The sequence below is a fragment of the Notolepis coatsorum genome (genome assembly GCF_963971535.1).
Source record: "Notolepis coatsorum genome assembly, chromosome: 1".
Classification (NCBI taxonomy): Eukaryota; Metazoa; Chordata; class Actinopteri; order Aulopiformes; family Paralepididae; genus Notolepis; species Notolepis coatsorum.
Window position 1 is genome coordinate 271448079 of NC_140165.1, and position 21827 is coordinate 271469905.

General features: G+C 41.0%; 2 protein-coding genes across 2 annotated transcripts in view; one reads left to right on the plus strand and one right to left on the minus strand.

Annotated features, from left to right (window-relative positions):
- Positions 1-84: 84 nt before the first annotated feature.
- On the minus strand, positions 85-3096 carry LOC311227701 (histone H3.3A). Its single transcript, XM_084313459.1, has 4 exons — positions 2989-3096; positions 1708-1848; positions 1373-1526; positions 85-1014 (listed from the first exon to the last, which is right to left on the minus strand). The coding sequence occupies exons 2-4, from the start codon at positions 1833-1835 to the stop codon at positions 886-888; spliced, it is 411 nt and encodes a 136-aa protein (XP_084169585.1). The 5' UTR covers positions 1836-1848; positions 2989-3096; the 3' UTR covers positions 85-885.
- Positions 3097-3701: 605 nt separating this feature from the next.
- The window catches only part of nop53 (NOP53 ribosome biogenesis factor), a gene marked incomplete at its 5' end in the record, with an annotated part of 48108 nt that continues 29982 nt past the window's right edge, over positions 3702-21827 (plus strand). The window contains 3 exons of the mRNA XM_084314885.1: positions 3702-3910; positions 4295-4371; positions 8991-9093. Of these exons, the coding sequence (XP_084171011.1) occupies positions 3702-3910; positions 4295-4371; positions 8991-9093 (389 nt within the window). The remainder of the gene's footprint in view (positions 3911-4294; positions 4372-8990; positions 9094-21827) is intronic.

The following is a 21827-nucleotide window of genomic DNA, read 5'->3' on the forward strand; positions in this document are numbered from 1 at the left end:
AAAGGTTGTTAAACTAAAATGCATAAAAGAATAGTGAAAAGATGCTTTGCTTAGCGTTATGTTTACCACTCGCTTTGCAAATAATTTAACCACAAGAATCTGTTTATTATGTTTGCATGTGAATTCTGGAGTACAAATTTTGCTTTAAAAAAAATGACAAACCAAAGTCAAACAGTAAAAAATTAAAAAAGATCATCGGTTATCAACCTGAGAGAGGAACAAAAAAGTCATAACTACCTAGATAACAATGTGGCTGAACAAATTTAAATATGATAAACATAGGTCTGCTACATATATGCCGCTCGTAGTCCGTCAAACCATACATTGTCATTATAGCCCAATGACACTAATTGACAACCAAAATCAACCTTTTTGTAATTTGATACATGTAACAGTAGAAAGACACCATTATCGTAAAAAACACTACTATTACATCAAATCTCTGTAAAAAAAAAATGTTTTTTTTTTATAGAGGGAAAGACCCATTACATCAATGCATGTGTCCACGTAAAGAGGAAAACGTGTCAATCAAAATTGTCTTTTTTTCAATGCCGCTTTCAGACTAATATTCTTGGCTCCACAAAAAACACCTTATCCATACAGACGATCCTGTGAATGTGAGGAGTGTAAATGCGCGTATGATTTCCGAATGTCAAACATACATCGAGATATATTCTAAACAAAGCCAGCTAGTAGTAGCACTAAAAGGAGACACTACATTTTTTTTTGTTTTTACGTTTATCACAATCATATGATATATATATATAGAACCTGAAACCAAACTACTAAACAAATGATAGAAGAGGGGGAAGGGGATGGACAGAGTGGTGGTGAAGGAAGGAGAGAAGAGTATATAGTAAATCAGACAAGGAGGGGGTGGGGGGTTTAAGCACGCTCCCCACGGATACGGCGCGCCAGCTGGATGTCTTTGGGCATGATGGTGACACGCTTGGCGTGGATGGCGCACAAGTTGGTGTCCTCAAACAGACCCACCAGGTAGGCTTCGCTGGCCTCCTAAAAATGGGAAGAGAATATTAAAATCGTTGAGACACAGAACTTTGGTTTAAAAAATGGTGAGGCAATTTAGTGGCTTAGTAATTACTATATTTCCACTTTGTTAAAAAAGTATGTATTGTAAAAGTTAGGCCACACTTTGTCAAAACACCAGGGTGATACAAATTTGGAAAACTAAAAGCATTGTATTTATTAACTATTAATTAATAACTTATTAAAATATATATTTTTTAATTGTTTTAATCATTTAATTTGACATGTTTAATCTATTCCAACAAACCTTTTGTTCCAATGCCCATGCCATGTGGCAAACTACTGGTTCAAGAACACTACTCTAGTTTATATGGGTGCCACTGACCTGCAGGGCACCGATGGCTGCACTCTGGAAACGCAGGTCAGTCTTGAAGTCCTGTGCGATTTCTCTCACCAGGCGCTGGAAGGGGAGCTTGCGGATCAGCAGCTCAGTGGACTTCTGGTAACGACGGATCTCACGCAGAGCCACGGTACCAGGCCTGAAGAGGAGGGGGAAACAAACGCACACAATTAAAGACGGAACAAAGATTTAAGATGATTACTATATTATCAATTCACATATCGTGAAATGTAATTAAAACTGGCCTCTACCGCCAAGCCACCTCACCCTTGTGGTAGAATGTGAAACCCTTAATCTGTCCTAGATGTCGAGGTTCTCACCTGTAACGATGGGGCTTCTTGACTCCACCAGTGGATGGGGCGCTCTTGCGGGCAGCCTTGGTAGCGAGCTGCTTACGTGGAGCTTTGCCTCCAGTGGACTTACGGGCAGTCTGCTTTGTACGAGCCATGGCTACTGGTCACCTGGAAAAGATTAATTAAGTTGAATCCACCTGCTTCAAATCAATTAATCTTCTAGACAAAAGAAGGGGTTTCTTACTTATTATAATACTAATAACCTGGAGGCAAGAAGGAAAAAGATTAATTAAGTTGAATCCACCTGCTTCAAAACAATTATTCTTATAGACAAAATAAGGAACAAGGAATTGTTAAATTATTTGTATTATAATAATACAAATAAGTATGATGCTGATAATACCATTTATAATATAGTATAAATAATGTAATTTGGGTGATATCAGGCTCTTTTCTCTCTCTTTTTTTTTTTACCAATTTGAATTTGCTACATTTCAAAATGTACTTTCTAAATAATGATTATTGGACTCCAGAATGTTGGCGTGGGGTAGAACAAACATTATTTTAAAACTGAAACCGTGTCAAAAACATATCTAAGGTAGCTTACGCAATGCCTACATAAAAAAAATACATCTACGTTAACTAATCATAACGTTCATCTTTATCATAGCAACCAATAATAACCTGTATATACTCTTCAGGGGCGGGATTCGAATCTCCCTTCCACCAATAAGAAAGCGAGGACCACCTAACTAGCCCTGCCCCTTGCGCACTGAAAGTAGGGTTGCTCGTTTCGTTAAACAGAGTTACCCGGTTGCGCACAAGCATCGTTTTTTATTCAAAATAGGCTATTTTGCGCAAAAACCAGAGGACACCGCCCGCTCGGGCTGCCCAAGGTGACTAAACCAATGTACTGCGATATTATGGCTGGCTGCTTGCAACAAGAATGTAAACGGGAAGGAAAATTGTGTCGTTGCAAACCATAGAGGTTGATAAAAAAAACGACCAAATATTGTCAAAACCGCGGCATGAAACTGGAATATTTATTTTGAAGAATATACTAGACACCTCTATGGAACTATTGATGAACAATATTTTGTCAGATGACCCCTGACTATAGGCGCATTTCGAAATCAAATACGACCAGATCACAAGTGCTTTTAGGTCCCGACTCCCCGAACAAGCACATAATAGCTCGCTTGTTTTTCGTTTCTCTTTTCACCAAAAATACAGACGAAAAGATACCAATCATTGTAATAAAAAACATAAAATGGTAGATAAGAGTTTTATTGAAAAAGTGATACTTACCTCCGAAAACTTAGCTACAGATATCAGCTATAAACTGTGAATTTATTCTCGAGTCTCTAATGCGTTGTTCTCTCAATAAAATGAAGGGAGGGAAAAAGGAAAAAGAACATAGGAAAGAGATAGGAGACACGTTTCCCAGCATGCATTTGGCACAAACATGGACCAACATAAACAACAACTAAACTACATGACCTGACCCATATTCAATCTCAAGCTACAATTAATGCATATTCTACTTTATGGAGTGTGTGTTTAATTATTAATTGCTTATTTGCTATTTAACATTTTAATTGGAAAGGAATGGGAAAGTCATCCCATGACAATGTTATATGGCAAATATAAAATGCCTGTCATTTTCCCTCTGAGACCAAACTATCCTGCATTTATTATATTTTATAAACATTTTGTGTATACGCATTTTTACAATTATCATATAAATGGCATACTTCGATTAGTTACTTCCTGAGTACAAAACGTTGCACCTATGGTCGGCACATTTTGAACTAAAGTATTTTTTGTGAACTAGACTGATACATGAATGCAGCCTCTCAACAAAAAACATTTATTTTTTTAGTTCTATAGTGACAGACATGTAAATTGGCCCATTGTCTCGCAATTTACTTAAACCATCCAGCAGGTGGCGCCGGAGCTTCAGCAGAACATCATCTTCCAAGAAGAAGAAGAAGAACTGTTGTTCACTACTTTTTGCCAGCATGGCGGCAGCCAGGAGATTGAAACGCGTGGTGGCCGGACAGCCTGGATTTCTGACGGTAAACCCGTCTGTTGACCCTGCAGATTTGGTCACCAGCAATAGGAGGAAGCGTGTAAATAAGAACAAGAAAAAGAACTGGAACAAACACAGCGACATTCAAGATGTCGAAGAGTTTCTAGACGACATCCGACTGCAGGAGAGGGCCACTGGGTGAGCATGTGTGCTGTGAGAGGCGGTTAGCCAGCTAGCTAGCCAACGTACTTAATAAATGTGTTTTTAGATTTGTCACTCGCCACGCCACAGAATATTGTAGTACAATGATGCATTTAAAGGTTTTTAATCGTGGATTTATTTCCTATGCCGTTTTCATGTTTCAAATTAGCTAAATGCAATGCTCTGAACTTCTTAAAACTACACAGCCTGGACACTGATGCTGCCAGCATTAGATGCCACTCTCTTCTTGCCACCAGTAACGTTACACAGTCATTCTTCTGTGGTTCTGGTATCTGCCAGGAGACGGCATCACCACTCGGGTATAATCTTTTAATACCCAGCCCAATACCTGATAACATTATTTGATTCTTGTTTTGCCAGAGGCCTGATATCTGAGAAGCCGGATGATGGCCTGTTCTTCGTGGACATTGGTGACCAAAGGAAAACTACACTGATTGGTATGTGATCCCTCCCCTAGCCACTTACATGTTGCTCCAGTTCTCTGATAGAACAGAGTCGAAGGCTACATCATTCACACTGCAAGCCTTAGTGCTGAATTCTGATTTATTGCTCTGATCCAATTTATTTGACTTGCATATATATATTTTAATGTGGCCAATGTCGGATTCCAGTGTGAACTGATCACACTCCTGAGCTGACCTGCGCAAATTAACAATAACAAAGATGGACATAAACATGGATGACACTCAAAGTTAGTTAATTTATAATTGATGTGCAGTGGAGGCCAACTAATTTGTGAGCAGATGATGATGGGGATGAGGAGGAGGTGAAAGAGCATTTCTTCTTTCAATATGAAATATTTGATCATCTATCCAGTTATGTTTTATAGTGTAACATTGGCTACTTAAAATCATTAGAGAGGGGGAGAGAGAAAAATGAACAATGTAGAGGGAGAGAGAGAACTGTTTTGGAAACAGCTTGGTTGACATTAGCAGCTAATTAATCTGTTTAGCTATTTTAGTCGTAATTGTGTGAACTGAAACAAGTAAACTGATAGTCTAAGTCTATAAGTCTAAGTCTATACTGTTCAGTAAAACTGATGGTCTAAGTATATACTGTTAACTGTTTAATACTTGGAAACAAAATTGGGAGGGAAAAGTGGTATTGGTGTGTCCCAGCTAGGGCTGGGCGATATGACTATATTATATAAATATCGGGTACAGTTCATTAACGATACACTTTTTAAACGTATCGTGGATATCGTGATGTTTTGCCCAAGAGGCTTGTGTCGCGTCAATCTGGTCCACACGTGACACTTTTGAACAGCGCCGCCCCACACACACACTACTGCATCAAAAGTTACTACTTATGATAACAAAGGCATTCGTTTTGTGGCATTAACGTTATATAGTTACACTTTCAATAACATCAGCGTATTTACATAGCAACGACCGAGGTCGACCTAGATATAGCAAGCATTAGTCGTTCATATCTCAGCCCGTGCTGACTCAGTTGTGCCCATTCTGCGGTCTGTTAATAACGTTTTCAATCAGACAAATGTATGGAAAGGCTTTTATTATAACATCCGTTGCAGTAAAATCATTATGCCTCCAGTCGTTTAGTCGTCCTGCGGAGCTAAAAGCTAAACGTCGGCCGCGGCGAGCTACCGCTGCCATTGTTGTTGTCATTGAGCTCTCCAATGGCAGAAGTAAAAAATGAATACGCGCTTGCCGATTGGTGCTAAGAACAGCAGGGTGGGTGCAAGCGATGTGACGTAATTGGCAGACGTGACTGTCAATCAAAATGATTCTGTTTGCCGACTGAATGAATGAAAACGTTATTAACAGATTGCAGCATGGGTACAATACAGTACAGCTCAATACAACAACAGTCAACAGTGGACTGGAGGATGCAGACCAGAGAAAGACTTTTGTCTTGTTTACATCAGGGTCCCCCATTTTCAATTAATCATATTTCATATCTAAATCATATAATATCTCATTGCTAAATATATGCAATATATAATCTAATAATCCAATAATCTAAATCTAATATATAATATAAAAATGCTAAATGCATGGGTATTTTATTTTGTCTTTAATGTTAGCTTGCAAACTCAAATACTGTCTTGGTAAGCCTCATAATGAATTGTTTGGGGAAAAAAAGAAAAACATCGTGATGCGTATCGTGTATCGCCGAAAGGTCAGAAAATATCGTGATATCATATTTAGGCCATATCGCCCAGCCCTACTCCCAGCTTGTTGTTTGTGTCTCTTTGTCCGGTGATGATCTCATCCTTGCGCTCCCAGTATCTCCTCCATGGTGATGTGAAGACAAACTGGAGCTCAGAGTGGCTGTTGTGTAAACGCACCTCTGTGATCTGAGGATAACAACACATGTATATATATACACCCAGGGACCGAAACTAAAGCCTGCCGCCCGCCAGGGGCGGTCTGTTTTTACCTTTGGCGCATGACACTTAGAGGGCTGCCCGCCGTGTGGCGTGTAGACGTGTAGTTCATAAGCAGGCCCCTAAAAATATTTGTATGCGAACGGTAAAAATCAATTACGCGCACGCTGTGCGAATACAGATTATAGCCTCTCGTCTTTTTTTTCCTCCGCTGCGAGATCGTTAAAAAACTACAAGTCCCACATTGCACTCAAGCCAACGGTCCAATCACAGTAGAGTGAAGTGACTGGTTTCATGGGAAATAAAGCAAATGACCAATCGGAAGCTCTAATTTTTCTTGTTTACTTCCTGAAACTCCGCGATCAGGGCTCTCGTTTTCCGAGACACCAACTTATTATAGTCTCTCTTACCAATAGCAATAGATTTTAGAACACCTAGATTTATCGATAGCAATAGTAATATAACGTTAATGCAACAAAACTAATGCCTTGCTTTGTTAATCATAACGTTGATGCAGTAGCGTATGTCTGTGTGTTGGCTGTAACGGACATGACAATAACATAACGTGTACACATTAAAATTGCGATAATCTATTCTAACATTTTCAAATCGATGCAGTTGAATTCCCCCTTAGGATCGATGCATTGTTACACCCCTACACCAAAGTCACTGGCCCACTGTGTATCTGTGTGTATAATAACTTGGCTAGCGTTATCAACAGCAGAGGTGGGCAATGGGTCCAGCTGCAGCACCGGAGTAATTGGCAGACTCGACTGTCAATCAATGGTCTACCTGACACGCAAACTCAAACAATGTTTCTGTACTGGAGGTAGAGCTGCCGCGGTATTGATTATTTCCTTACCGCACAAATTTGCAAAATATTTCCTACCGCCGCGGTTATTACCGCATGCACACAAAAAATTAAAAAAAAAAGTTTGAATGCATTTTTTTTTTTAGTAGTAGTCTACTCTTTATAGCATATAGCCTGCCTCTAGTCTAAATGTCTATTTTTAGAGGATGACTTTGCAGCATGAATATTGTTTGGGATTTGGCAAGCACGCATTAGTTATTGAAAGTGAAACACGGATTCGAAGTTTACCCTCTGGTCGTGCGCCGTTCACTCGGTGTCGCGGGCAGGGGTGGTTACCCCTAACCCCCCCGACCCTTTCTTATTATTATTACTATAAAGTTACTACTTTATAATAAAGGCATTCGTTTTGTGGCATTAACATTATATAGTTATACGTTCAATAACATCAGCGTATTTACCGGACAATAGCAAGGCAAGCAATACTCTATTCATATCTCAGTTCCTTTCTTTGCTCAGAGCGTGCCGAGTTGTCCCATTCTGCGGTCTGTTAATAAAGTTTTCAATCAGACAAGTGTATAGAACGAAGGGCTTTTATTATAACATTCGTTGCAGACAGTAAAATCATTATGTCTCGTTTAGTACTCCTTAGGAGCGATCGTAGTCCACTCCGGCGGAGAGTTAAAGCTAACGTTATTAGCCGTGTTGTGATGATCTGACATTCAGGAAGTAAAAACCTAATACTCGCTTGCCGATTGGTGGTAACACACTGCATGACGCTACAACGTGTGACGCGACTCTCTTCTGACCAATCAGTGGTCTGCAATGTTTCACGTGACTTTTCTGGTACCCAATAGGGTCGCTTGGAACCTCGAGAGAGGAGTAGGGTATATCTGCAGAGCCGCAAGCCCAACGAGAGGAGGATAATTTATTATTATTATTATAAAAAACAGCGGTGACGCGGTATTCAGCCTACTCTGCGGTGGCCGTGATGTAACAGCGATACCGCGGTAATGCGGTAATCGCGGCAGCTCTAACTGGAGGTGTGATTGATTGATTGATTGAAAACTTTAACAGATTGCAGAATGGGTACAATACAGTACAGCTCAATACACACAATTGTTAAGGGGATGCAGACCAGATAAAGACTTTCGTCTTGTTTACATCAGGGTCCCCCATTTCAATTAATCAGGAAAGTGTACAGTAGGAAAGTGTACAGTATTTCAATAGGCAACCCTGAAAGGATTATTTTTCTAGAAGAGCAACACAGCCAAAACAGACAGTGGAGCTGTTTGCAGATAGCAAGCATTTTGACTTATTGCGTGGTGGCGATGTCTCGCAGATAATACAACTACAAGTATGATTATATAATATATATTTTATTTTAAAAAAAAATTGTATATATAAAATATATATTGGCAGGTAAGAAATATGCTTGGCGGGTAGACTCTTCCCATCTACCCGCCACTGGCCGGTGAGTCAAAAAGTTAATTTCGCTCCCTGTATACACCATAATACAGATGTCTTTTTCATTCCACTGTTTTTCCATAGAAATATGTATTTGTGGCTCCCTATCCACAACATTAGTCGGGTCCACCACCTGATAGCGATGTAGAGTGTATCCTGTTTCTCGCCAAATAAACTATAAAAGAAGGAAGTGTCATCACATCAGAATACCAGTGTTCTATGCCCAGACGATGGTGTCAGTTCTATTGAAGATGCATGGATAGACTGCATTCATATAGCGCTTTTATCCAGAGCGCCTTACAACTTATGCCTCACATTCACCCATTCACTCACACACGTGACGGCGGAAGCAAACACTTGCACTGTCGAGTCCTGGCTTTACGCAGATTCATGAACAGTAAGTGTATATCTTGTGTGTCCTTCCTGCATAGCTCCAGAGCCTGCAGATGGGTGGAGGAGGAGAGGGAAAGCTCAGCGCCCCCTGAGAATCGACCTGATACTGCAGCACGACTCCCGCATCCCAGCACCTAAAGAGTAAGCTTCTCATATCACACTCATCCTCGTTCTGTAAACCCGTCATCCTCATACTAAAATCCGATACTAAGAACCATGTGTAATAATAATAATAATACATCTATTTTATATAGCGCTTTTCCAGGTGCTCAAAGACGCTTAAAGATATGTGTAATATGTCAGAAATCAAATCAAGGAATGTTCATTTGCAACATAAGCAGGTTAGATTTCTCTAATGGAGAACAATCGATTGTATCTGATGGTCTTAAGTCTGTACTGCTCAGTAAACTTGATTGTCTAAGTCTCTTTTCAGTAAAACTGATGGTCTAAGTCTATACTGTTCAGTTAATCTCTCTTTGGCCTGAGCGGTCCATCAGCGCAGGGGTTCCAAACTTTTCAGGCCGCGACCCCCAAATAACGGTGTCGGAGAGCCGCGATAAATGGAAATGTATGGTTGAAACATGCAAACGTTCAAACGCACACACACTAATAAGCATTGGAGGCTTTTAACCAGGGCCGGACTGGGGAAATCATTCAGGCCAGGAAATATAGTGCAAAATATAGCCCCAGTCAGGCCACTTTTTAAGCAGGGGGTCTGGGGGTCCCCCACCAGGAATCTTTTTGTTACAAAGACTTCATTTCCTGCATTCTGGTGCAGGATTTTTTTCATTTGTACCCTTTAACACTTTCGCGGCCACTTGGATCCGTATAAAATCACTCTAGACTGCCAACATTTCATAATAGACTTGCATAGTCCGTGGGGCTGTTTGTAGAGCTAAATCTATACTTTATAGTATTGCCATCTGTCCATTCTCATTGTCAATTGACACCATAAACCGTCCCTTCAAAATGGCTTCAATTTTTTTCATCAATATGTTCTCATTTTATAGCGTCTTGAATATAAGTGTTATAACGGATTTCGGCTAGTATATTTCCTGGAAGGCGAGATACAGGCCGCTAAGCTACTAACGTTAAATCCAATGGCATTTAGGATATACAGAAGCTACAGTTAAAACTCAAACTGCATATTATGATCGGTATGATGGTCCACCATGAATGCATGAAAGGGGGGCGGGGGACGTCGTTTCTGATGATTGATTACCAATAACCGCGTTAGCCACATTCGATGATCGGGTGGTTGGCTATCATAACAAGCCCTGATCAGCATGTAATTTACGTGAAAAAGATCTTACCGCTCTACGCTAACCTTTTTCCCAAGGAGCACATGTGCTCCTAAATGAAAAGATTTAGGAGCACACACAGAAATTTAGGAGCACACAAAAATATTTAGGAGCACAGTGAAAATATTTCTTTTTCAAAAATAAATTTATATTTGTACTGTGCGTGCGTGTGCAAACGGGACACATCTGTGCAATAGCACATACCACCAAAGTCACTGGCCCACTGCATGTGTGTGTATCTGCGTGTGCAAACGGGAATGGGACAGACATTTGAACTATTAAGTGATTAATGCCTACTGTGGCAAAGTTGTAGCCAACAACTAGGCCTAATAAAAAGGCAGTGACATTGAACTACTCCTACAAAAGTAGCAGTCACTTAACTTTAGCTTTTGCCCCTTTTATGCATACAATGCCTATGTTTTGGCTAGTGTTGCTCTTCTAGAAAAATAATCCTTTCAGGGTTGCCTATTGAAATACTGTACACCTCCAGTACATAAACATTGTTTGAGTTTGCGTGTCAGGTAGACGATTCTGCCAATTACGTCACACCGCTTGCTAGGGATGGGTACCGAATTCGGTACTTTTGAGGTACCGAACCGAAACACGTCGGTACTACCGAGTATCGAATCAAGTGAGATACCGAAAAAAAATACTTTTCTTTTTTTATACTTTTTTCTTTTCATGTCAACGTTCACACGCACAATATATGCTTACCTAGGATTTGACTTGATTCAACAACAAAGCAGTCGGAGCAATGACAAGCCGAAAACTGTCGAAATTGTAGTTATTTGAAGTTTGGATTTTTTTTACGACTGAGGTAGGTAAATAAAATTTCGACTAAAGTACCGAAAAAAAGGTACTGTTGGGTACCGGTATCGATTCACAGGTACCGGTATCTGTTCAAATGTGAAAGGTACCCATCCCTACCGCTTGCACTCCGGCGCTGCAGCTGGACCCTATTGCCCACCTCTGCTGTTGATAACGCTAGCCAAGTTAGCACACACACAGATACGCACAGTGGGCCAGTGACTTTGGTGTAGGGGTGTAACAATGCATCGATCCTAAGGGGAAAATTCAACTGCATCGATTTGAAAATGTTAGAATCGATTATCGCAATTTTTATGTGTACACAGTGTTATGTTGTTATCATGTCCGTTACACTTACAGCCAACACAACGACATACGCTACTGCATCGACGTTATGATTAACAAAGCAAGGCATTCGTTTTGTTGCATTAACGTTATATTGCTATCGATAAATCTAGGTGTTCTAAAATCTATTGCTATTGGTAAGACTAGAATAAGTTACATTAACTTAATGTTAACTGTCTCGGGAAAGTCTCGCATATCGCAATGGCGGACTTTCAGGAAGTAAAAAAGCAAATGAGAGCGTCCGATTGGTCATTTCCTTTATTTCCCTTGAAACCAGTCACGTCACTCTACTGTGATTGGACCGTTGGCTTGAGTGCAATGTGGGACTTGTAGTTTTTTAACGATTTATCAGCAGAGGGGGAAAAAAGCATGACTGAGGCTGTAATCTTCACTCGCACACCATGCGAGTAATTGATTTTTCCGGTTCGCACACACATATTTCTAGGGGCATATGCGAGCAATATGGTCGCACTGTAGAGCCCTGGATCCCCCAAAGGATTTCCCAGTTATCGATCGCCATCTGGTAGATCGATATGTCCATTGGCTGATGATATATTCCTAGTGATGCACCGATGTGAAAATTGTGGCCGATACCGATATTAATATTGCTGTTCTGGCCGATACCGATATTTACCGATGTCGATATCTCTGTATAGAAAACACTTTTTTATGATAATCAAATAAAGAGCTATTTTCCAAAACGCTTTTTTTTATTTTATTTTTGTAACTTATTTTCAGAAATGACAGATATTTTGAAACTATTTAAGGCCAAAACATGATAATAAAAAAAAGATTAATTTTATTTTATTATCGGCCCTATCTTGATATCGGACTGATACCGATGTGTAAAAAAAAAAAAAAAAAAAAAATGCCATATCGTGCATCACTATCCTTTACTGCACACTGAAATCCGCGTCCCAAAACGTATTCCAGGCTATAGGCATCGCTTCATGTTAGCAGAAAACTACATTGGAGATCCAGAAAACATAAGACAACTTCTGCCACAGGGAACACTGCATTATCGAGATATCGCCCCTAAGAGGATCTGGCCGGTAATGCACTTTTTCGAATTCAAAGAGTAGGGTACTTCTGCAGTGCTGCTCGGTGACATCGAGTAGGTTATTACAATGGAATAAAAGCCAAAACAACCTTGCCACGGACATGTCCGTGGTTGGTCCTCAACCGTTGGATTCGAAACACGGACATCTGTGGTCGGGCGCCATTGTGTTAAATGCCGGTGTTTGTGATGGCATCACAAATTATTGTTAAACAGGCTAGCATATGTATGATTAGCAACAACACAGATCTTTATGGATTTTCAGTTTTTTGTAATCAGATTGAAAAAAATACAATCTTTTATTCAACTTCAGCCCTGATCATAACACCACATATTCATTTTATAATTCGAACCCTTTAAATGCCAGTGTGTGTGATGGCATATATGTGCAATATATCAAATGCAAAGTAGATTTTTCTGGGGGGGGGGGGTTATTACAGGCTAGCATGTGTCAATGATTAGCAACAACGGTTTTTTGTAAGGGTCCCGCCTCCACCAATCACATGCGGCTCCCTTTGTGTGTGTCTGTGAGAGCAAGAGGGAGATGGTTCTCCAACTTGTGAGTTGCAGTGATCTCCTGGTTGTTCCCCACCTAGGTTATCTAACTATTGCGCTGGTGCAACTAGAAACACTGGCCTGGCCTGCTTCTAAGTTCAGTGGCCTGACTGCATTAAAAAATTATATATATATATATATATTTTTTTTTTACATAGCATCTGTCAGATTCAGTACTATATTTACAAAACCTTCTGTTTAATCATCTTCCCTTTATTCATTTCCTTAAGATTTTTCTGTACACGTGATCTCAAGAAGCTGCTGAATGAGCTCAGTCAGTGGCAGTCTTTCATGTATGATCATTTCTAGCATGGTGTTATTCACTGTCAAAGATGCAAAGAAAAATCATCATTTATATTCTCCTTGTTTCATCACAATTTACTCTAGTAAGACACAATATTTCTGAGATCCATAGATATCCTTAGATACCAAGAACATGCAAATGGACCTTGTCTGGAGCAATCTTCCATTTACTTGGGTATGTATTTTAGGCGGATTTTCAGAAAATAGGGCTAGCCGCGAGGGCTTAACATGTTAAACTGATGGCCTCAGTATATACCGTTTAATACTTGGAAACAGTAGTGAAGTGAAGTGGTGGTATTGGTGTGTCCCAGCTTGTTTGTGTCTCTTTGTCCGGTGATGATCTCATCCTTGCGCTCCCAGTATCTCCTCCATGGTGATGTGAAGACAAACTGGAGCTCAGAGTGGCTGTTGTGTAAACGCACCTCTGTGATCTGAGGATAACAACACATGTATATTAGGGCTGACCCCTATTAGTCGACTAATCGGTCGAAAGGAGCCGTAGTCGACTGGCCAACCTCTTAGTCGAATATATAAAAAAAAACATATATAATTTCTTTTTAAATTTCATCATTCTTAACAAAAGAAAATAGTCCTAGAAGCGTGGCTAACGCTAATGGCACGCACACCAGAAGCTAACTGCCTACGAAAACGGGCACAGAGGCACTGAAAGAGGATTTCACCCATCTAATGAACACACTAGACTAGACAAATATCAAGATGTATCCATCAGTGGACCAATTGCATGCTTTTGCAGAGGACAAGAAGCCTTCAGTCGACTCCTTCAGACATTAAGCACCCCCCACAGCCCAAATGGAATGATACATTTTTTTTATTTAAAAATACCGGTAGTATATATATATATTTTGTCAACTTTTTTTTGTTGGCCAAATCCTTAGTCGGGGACAGCCCTAATGTATATATATACACCATAATACAGATGGCTTTTTCATTCCACTTTTTCCATAGAAAGATGTATTTGTGGCAGCCCACCAAAACATTAGTCGGGTCCACCTGATGGAGATGTAGATTGTATCCTGTTCCTCATTAGGGATGCCCCCCGGACCCCGGTTCTAAACAGGAAGGGAACCGGTACTAAATTAGAAAAAAACGGAGTATTGATAAGCTCCGACGTTATCGGTACTGCTGTCGATACTCTAGAAATCATTATTTATTTATTTTTTCCCCCGAGGAATTTAAACGTTGCAAACTATCTCTCCTCTCTCTGTCTCTGCATGAGAAGCGAGCCATTATTACTCACTCACACACACGGGTACTTAAGGGAGGTGCCAGTCAGTGGCTCCGTGCTGCTGAAGCGCAGCAGCGTTTCCGTTAGCCGGTAATTACCGGTATTTGACCGGCAATCTGTTGAAGTCCGACATATTTAATCTCTCCGGTCTTAATGTCCGGTGAAAATAATTCCCTCTAAGCACAATTTGATTATTTGAATTGTATTAAAATAGGCTAAAATTAAATAGCCTATGCGATGAACGAAACAATCATTACATTTGTTTCATCGTTGCTTCTAATAATGACGACAACGTTGTCAGCGAGAGCTTAGTGCTGGGTTTGCGAGTGCATGTGCAGCTGCAGAGCCGGAGCTGCAGCGGCACAGTGCAGTACTCCAATTCAGCCATTGGCAATTCAGCTGTTGGGTGGGGGGCGCTGCTGAGCGGTCCCCAGATAGAGCCAGAAACGGCTGAATCTGCTGCTCTGCATCGACATACTCTCGCAAATAAGTCATTGGGAGGTGGAGAGAGAGAGAGTCGTCACGCAAACCCACGATAATGTTGCCGTCTCTCTCTGCCAAATTTGTCAGTTCTTCGCTTGATATAATTAATACAAATGTCCAATATACCGGGATTCGTTAGCTCATAAAAATTTGATTATAACAGACTGCTGTTTATTAATGTCGGGCGACTGCCCACAGACACCTATTTGATTTAAAGTCAACAGCAGCACGGAGTCTCTGGACTTATTTTATTTGGAATATAATGACTGTATACGCCAAAGTAGCCTAGTTTTAAGTACAAATATTATAAATCTACATGCCTTGATGATGTCATTCTTTTGTTTTGTTGTCATTCTTTTGCCATCAATTGTTTTTAAGCTCAATAAACTCTGACCGGAATTTCGGATTGAAATCTACCAGACACTGAGGCCGGCAACAATTTTTTCTAACGGAAACCCTGACACAGACCGAGCTCTGCGCTCATCATGGCGGAGAGAGCTCTGCGCTCGAAAGTCTGGGTACACTTTACGAAAGTCGATGCCGACGACGCACGTTGCCACAAGTGCAATAAAACATTTGCCAGTAAGGGTGGCAATACAAGCAATTTGTCAAAACATCTGTTGTCAAAACATAACATTATGTTTTCGACTGCTTTGCTCGCAGTGTTCCATCCACGTCCACTGCAGGTAAGCCAAGATACGGAGTTAGCTAGGCTAATAACGAATTATTATGAATAGGCTAATAAATAAAATATAATTGCTTAGCTAATTGTTTAGCTACAAATATATTAGAAAGATGAAATCTTCAGGCTGAGGCTGCAGCCACCATGTCCCAGCCCACCCCTCCTCCCTCTACCACCACCGGTCCCAGCAAGCCCAAAGTCCCTTCACCCTAGCAGCTAGAGCAGTGGTTCCCAAACTGTGGCGCGCGCACCCCTTGTGGTGCGCGAGCGCCCTCTAGGTGGTGCGTGACATGAAAAGGCTAATGGTGGTTAAAAAAAAATAAACTAAAGTCAAACCTTTAGTATTATGGATATTAAACATGCTGGCAGAGTACATGCATCCATGTTGTCGTGAACATTTTAATTAAATAAAGAAATTCCCTATCCATAGTCGCCGTGGGAAGAGATAAAATAAAATAAATTCCCTACCTACTCATGGCCTTAACTGACAACCAACAGGAACCAAACAATATTTTTTTTATGCCTAATAAATATAACTAATATACATTATTTCAAATGGGGATTTTCACTGTGTAAATCATGAAATTCAAGAAACGTTTTAATAAAAAACGTACGTTTTAATAAAAAACGTACGTTTTAATAATAAACAATGTCTCGGGCGTGTCTGACACAGGTGTGCTTCATCTGTGCACGGAGACCAGCAACAGAAACCCATTGGGGGGTGCGTCAGCTAGGTCGGGAGGTGACAGGGGGTGCACGGCCAAAAAAGTTTGGGAACCGCTGAGCTAGAGGAAGGATGACAGTGTCACAGCCTCTACTAATAACATGGAGTATTGAAGCGTTTTTAACAGCTGGGTATTGGGTGGGACATTCTGATTTAAGAACTTTCTAAATAAAATAGAAAGTCCCAAAATTGTTAATTTATCTGACTGCTTGTATTAATTGATAAAGTAGCCATGTGCAGTAATATAGTTATATAAAAGAATAATAAAGCAATGTCGATTCTGTTCTTAATACGTTTTTTTTTGCTAAATAAAAAAAGAACCGATAAGAGTAGCGATAAAGTACCGAACCGTTAATCAGTATCGATAAGAGTAGTAGTATCGATAAAATCCTAACGATACCTATTCCTCACCAAATAAACTATAAAAGAAGGAAGTGTCATCACATCAGAAGTCTATGAAGTCTATAGGAGATGCATGGATAGACTGCATTCATATGTCCAAAGCGCTTTACAACTTATGCCTCACATTGACCCATGCAAGGTGGCAACCTGCTCATTTGGGAGCAGTTAGCGGTTCAGTGTCTTGCTCAAGGACAATTCGACACGCTGCTGGGAGGAGCCCGAATCAAACCGCAAACCTTCAGTTTACCGGATGACCGCGCTACCTCCTGAGCCACTGTCAAAAATACAAGCTATCAGGGCGTGGCTGGGTAGCGTAGTGGACTAAGCACTCGCCTACCACCGCAGAGACTCTGGGATCGAATCCAGCTGTCAGCGGTACCTCCGGCTTGGCCAGTCGTCCCTACTAACACAATGGACCTGTCTCAAAACCCTGCCCTCTTTTCTTGATCCTCCAATCACAGCTGTCGCTTACCTCTGACTTCCTCGTACAAAGTCTGAGGTAAGCGACAGCTGTGATTGGAGGATCAAGAAAAGGGGCAGGGTTTGAGACGGGTCTATTGGCAGTGTTAGCCGGTGGGAAGCCGGTGGGGTATGTGTCCTGGTCGTTGTAAACTGCGACTCCTACTGGTCGGTCGGGGCACCTGTTCAGCAGGGAGGGGATCTGGTGCAAGTGGCGTGGGCCTCCGCACGCATTACATTCCCCCAGTGAAACTCCTCGCTGCCAGGTGAAAAGAAGCGGCTGGCGACTCCATGTATCGGAAGAGGCATGTGGTAGTTCTACACTCTCCCCAGGCAGACAGTGGGGCAATGTGCACAACGACCAGGAAGGGAATTGGCATAACGACTAAATTGGGATGGGTGAAAAATAGAGAGCCCAAAAATAAATAGAATTAAAAATAAATATATATATATATACAGGTGCAGCTCAATAAATTAGAATATCATGGAAAAGTAATTTTATTTCAGTAATTCAATTCAAAAAGCTAAACTCATAGATTATAGATTCATTACACACAAAGTGAAATATTTCAAGCCTTTATTTGTTTTAATTTTGATGATTATGACTTACAGCTCATGAAAGCCCAAAATTCTGTATCTCAAAGTTTGAATATTATATAAATATTCTTTATATAGAAATGTCAGCATTCTGAAAAGTATGTTCACTCAGTACTTGGTTGGGGCTCCTTTTGCACAAGTTTTGCAAGTTAACAATGCAACTAATTGCAGATGATTCTGACATTCGAGGTAAGGGCCTGTTTAAATCTCCACACTTTGCACCAATATGCGTTCACGCGCTACACAGTGATCTGACGACCCTTCCTTCTTTTATAATTTCTAGGGATGCACAGAATATTCGGCTGCCGATAATTATCGGCCGAAAATGGTCATAAAGGCTCTTTCGGCCGAAAGGGTTTTGGCACCGAAAATATATCACTGAATGTCAAAGAACAGGGTTACGTAACGTTCATAACCTAAAGTGTTGTTGTGATGACGTAATCAAAACGCGCAACGTGTACCGTGAGCTGTTTGGCAGCTCTTCCTGCATTCTGCAGCCTGTGATAACTAACTCCTCTTGGGAGTTGCGCTGTTTCTATAAACTCTGCGAGCAACGCATCCAATAAATGCGTCTTTAACATGCTTTATATCCTCGCCATTACTATATGCCCGACGCGGTTAAACGTTAGCGTTAAGCTAGCTAACGCTTCCATTCCTCTTTGACCAGTCTCGTAAGCTACGTCATCCCCCGCTAAGAGTCATGGGAGATGTAGTAAATACAACAGTCCTGTGTGTGTCTTTATGCAGATCGTTATGCAGTTTTAAAGCACCTTGACTTTGTTCTGAATGCACTTTGTTGTAGTTATCCTACAGAGAAAAGAAAATGCACTTGACTTTAATGCACATTTTGTTGTATGCAAAGAGAAAATGTTTAAATTGTACAATCTTTCAGCAGTCAGTCTGGAATTAATGTATGCATTCAAACGTGCTGAATAAATGTTTTATGGGCCCATAATATTGATTATTAATATTATTTAAGTAAAGTTTTGCCATAATCATGTCTTTTGCCATAATCGGGTAGCTAAAAATACATTTTATATTAATCATTTTCGGGCATTCGGTTTTCGGCCAACTGTTTCCTATTTTCGGTATCGGTTTCGGCCAAGAATTTCCCATTCGGTGCATCCCTAATAATTTCCTTGTTCCTTGCGGCCTGACGGGTCAGGTGATCTTCTATGACACTTGTAGTGGGAAGTTGACTGTTCTCATGTGTAATACCACCATCTAGAGGCTCCCAGTTTATTCTATAATGAGGTTACTGATCTCCATTACGTGGTAGTTATATGTGAAGTTCAGTGTTCAAACCACCACTGAATCTCAAACGAGGAAGAGGCAGTGTTGTCTTGTGGGTAGAAACCAGACTGAGTTTGCCCTCTAATGGGGCAGTAGTTGTGAGAACAGGAGAGGCTATGGGCTCATCATTGGCGTTTCTTGCCTGGACACGCTACTATTTCCAATCAAATCTATATAATGGGTATTATGTTTCATCATGAATGCATGAAAGGGGGGGGGGGGTCGTTTTTTATGCTTTGATGGCCAGTAACTGCATTCGTGTTGAACACTACAAATCAAATCAAATCAAATGTATTTATAGGCCCCGACAACACACGTTAATGTCCCCATGGGCCGTACACGTCTTCTTTAAACAAGTCAAGAAGAAAACATAACAATAAGTCAAGAACAGAACAAGAACACCATAAGGTCCAAACATTTTTAGATGAATGCAAATAAATGAAAGAATGCAAGCACTCCCAGACATACCCCACGCGAAGGTAAGGAAAAACTCACTAAAACCTAACAATAGGGAAAAAAGCTCCACAGGCAGTGTGGAGGAGAGAAACCTTAGAAGGGCCATTCAAGGGGGGATCTCCCTTCTTAGATGTTGGTGATAGTAGTGTTGCACACGGACAGTTGGTAAGCATGCACAGAAGCCGATCAGCTGGATGGATATGAAAACATTGTTGGCTCAAGCTGAAATTGATGTCGGATAGTCCTTGCCTGTGGTCGGGCGGTATTCCAAAAATAATATTCCAATTGTCCAGTATTGGTGTCCATCTGGTCCCGGACATAATTTGGCACAACTTATGGATTGAGTGTGCCAGATGCGTTTCGAAGTGGTCGGATGAAGCGACTTACTCGGCTTAGGGCTGGGCGATATGACGATATTATATAAATATTGGGTACAGTTCATTAACGATACACTTTTTAAATGTATCGTGGATATCGTGATGTTTTGCCCTCGCGTTAGAGGCCGCCGCGGCTGAGATGAGACTTACAAGCGCAGTGCTAAATGCTTTCCTCTCCCCCTCGCCTCTCCCTCTCGCAGAAAAAAAAAGTCAGTCACACACACACTTGCCCAAATTACGTCATCTACACGCACATACACGCACGCAAGCCCACACACCTAGCCAGAGACAGAGAGGCGGTGGCTCGGTGCTAGGGATGCCCCCTGAAACCCAGGAGTAAGCTCCGACGTTAACGGTACTGCTATCGGTAAATTAGTCTATGAGCGGATTAGCTACGGAGCTAACAGAGTGTACCATCCATCTGCGACGCAACAGTGGCAGCAACAGTGGACACGGAGTAATGTTAACGTTATGTCGAGTTCATACTACACTACACGTATGAACTTGACATAACTTGACGTTACTCCATTTCCATGAAGTGTTTAATTAGCAGCAATCTGTTGTTGAAAATGTAACGTAAACCGGAAATGGAATGCGAGGACAGGAAGCCGTCATGAAGTCGGCTTCTGGCCCTTGTAGTCATATATATTGTAGTCTTTTAGTCTTAACTAAAAGATTTTAACAAAATAAAAAGCAGCAGCACTATTGGATAACTGAGTCATGTTTGCTATGTATTTCTTTCTTTAGGGGAGTAGGACATTTGTTTCACAGTTTTAGCATGATGTTTTATAGATGGCTAGGTTAAACACAGGTTTTTGTTTTTAAGAGGGGGGATTTGATTTGATTGAAGTTTATTTCAAGTATGCAACACAACAAACAAACATCAAGTACAGATATAGCCTTAAGCCGTTCAAATCTAATCTAATATATAATCTAAAAAAACGAAGGGCTAAAATGCTAAATATATAATCTAAGAATCCAAGAATCTAAATCTATAATATAATATAAAAATGCTAAATGCATGAGTCTTTTGTCTTTAATGTTCGCTTGCAAACTCAAATACTGTCTTGGTAAGCCTCATAATGAATTGTTTAGGGAAAAAAGGAAAAACATCGTGATGTGTATCGTGTATCGCCGAAAGGTCAGAAAATATCGTGATATCATATTTAGGCCATATCGCCCAGCCCTAACTCGGCTCCGTCTAAATATAGCGCCCGGAGACGAGGTTTCAAGGTGCGCGGCACTGCCATCTAGCAGGACGCGGCCGGTATTGCACTTTGGCAATCTCAAAATACTTTCCTATGGCAACACAGGTCCGTGGATGAATAATTAATAAAAGAAAAAACGACCAAAAACCAAGATATCTCGGGCCTGGCAGCCAGCACATGGCAAGTTAACCCGAGATATCTCGGGTCTGGCAATTAACCCATTCTCCGCCAATCACGTGTTAAGGCGGGTTTCTCCGCCATGCGTTGTCTGCCAATCACGCCGCAAGGCATGTTTGAGATCAATATTTCATATTTTCGTTGTGGTATTCATATTTCACCCACGGAGTCTTGGCTGATGCTGTCTGAGCCAGCACAACTTGCAACGCTTCAATACTGCCACCTTGTGGCCGATCGGCGAGTTGCCAAACCGGAAGTGCCTGTTGGAGCTCGGTCCATCCCCTAATTTCGTCCGGCCACTCGTTTATCGTCCCAGGGCTCAATACAGACACCGTGGATATGGATCTTTGCCATAACTCAATAATCAACATGATTTGGACGTGTATTAGTAATATACAAACCG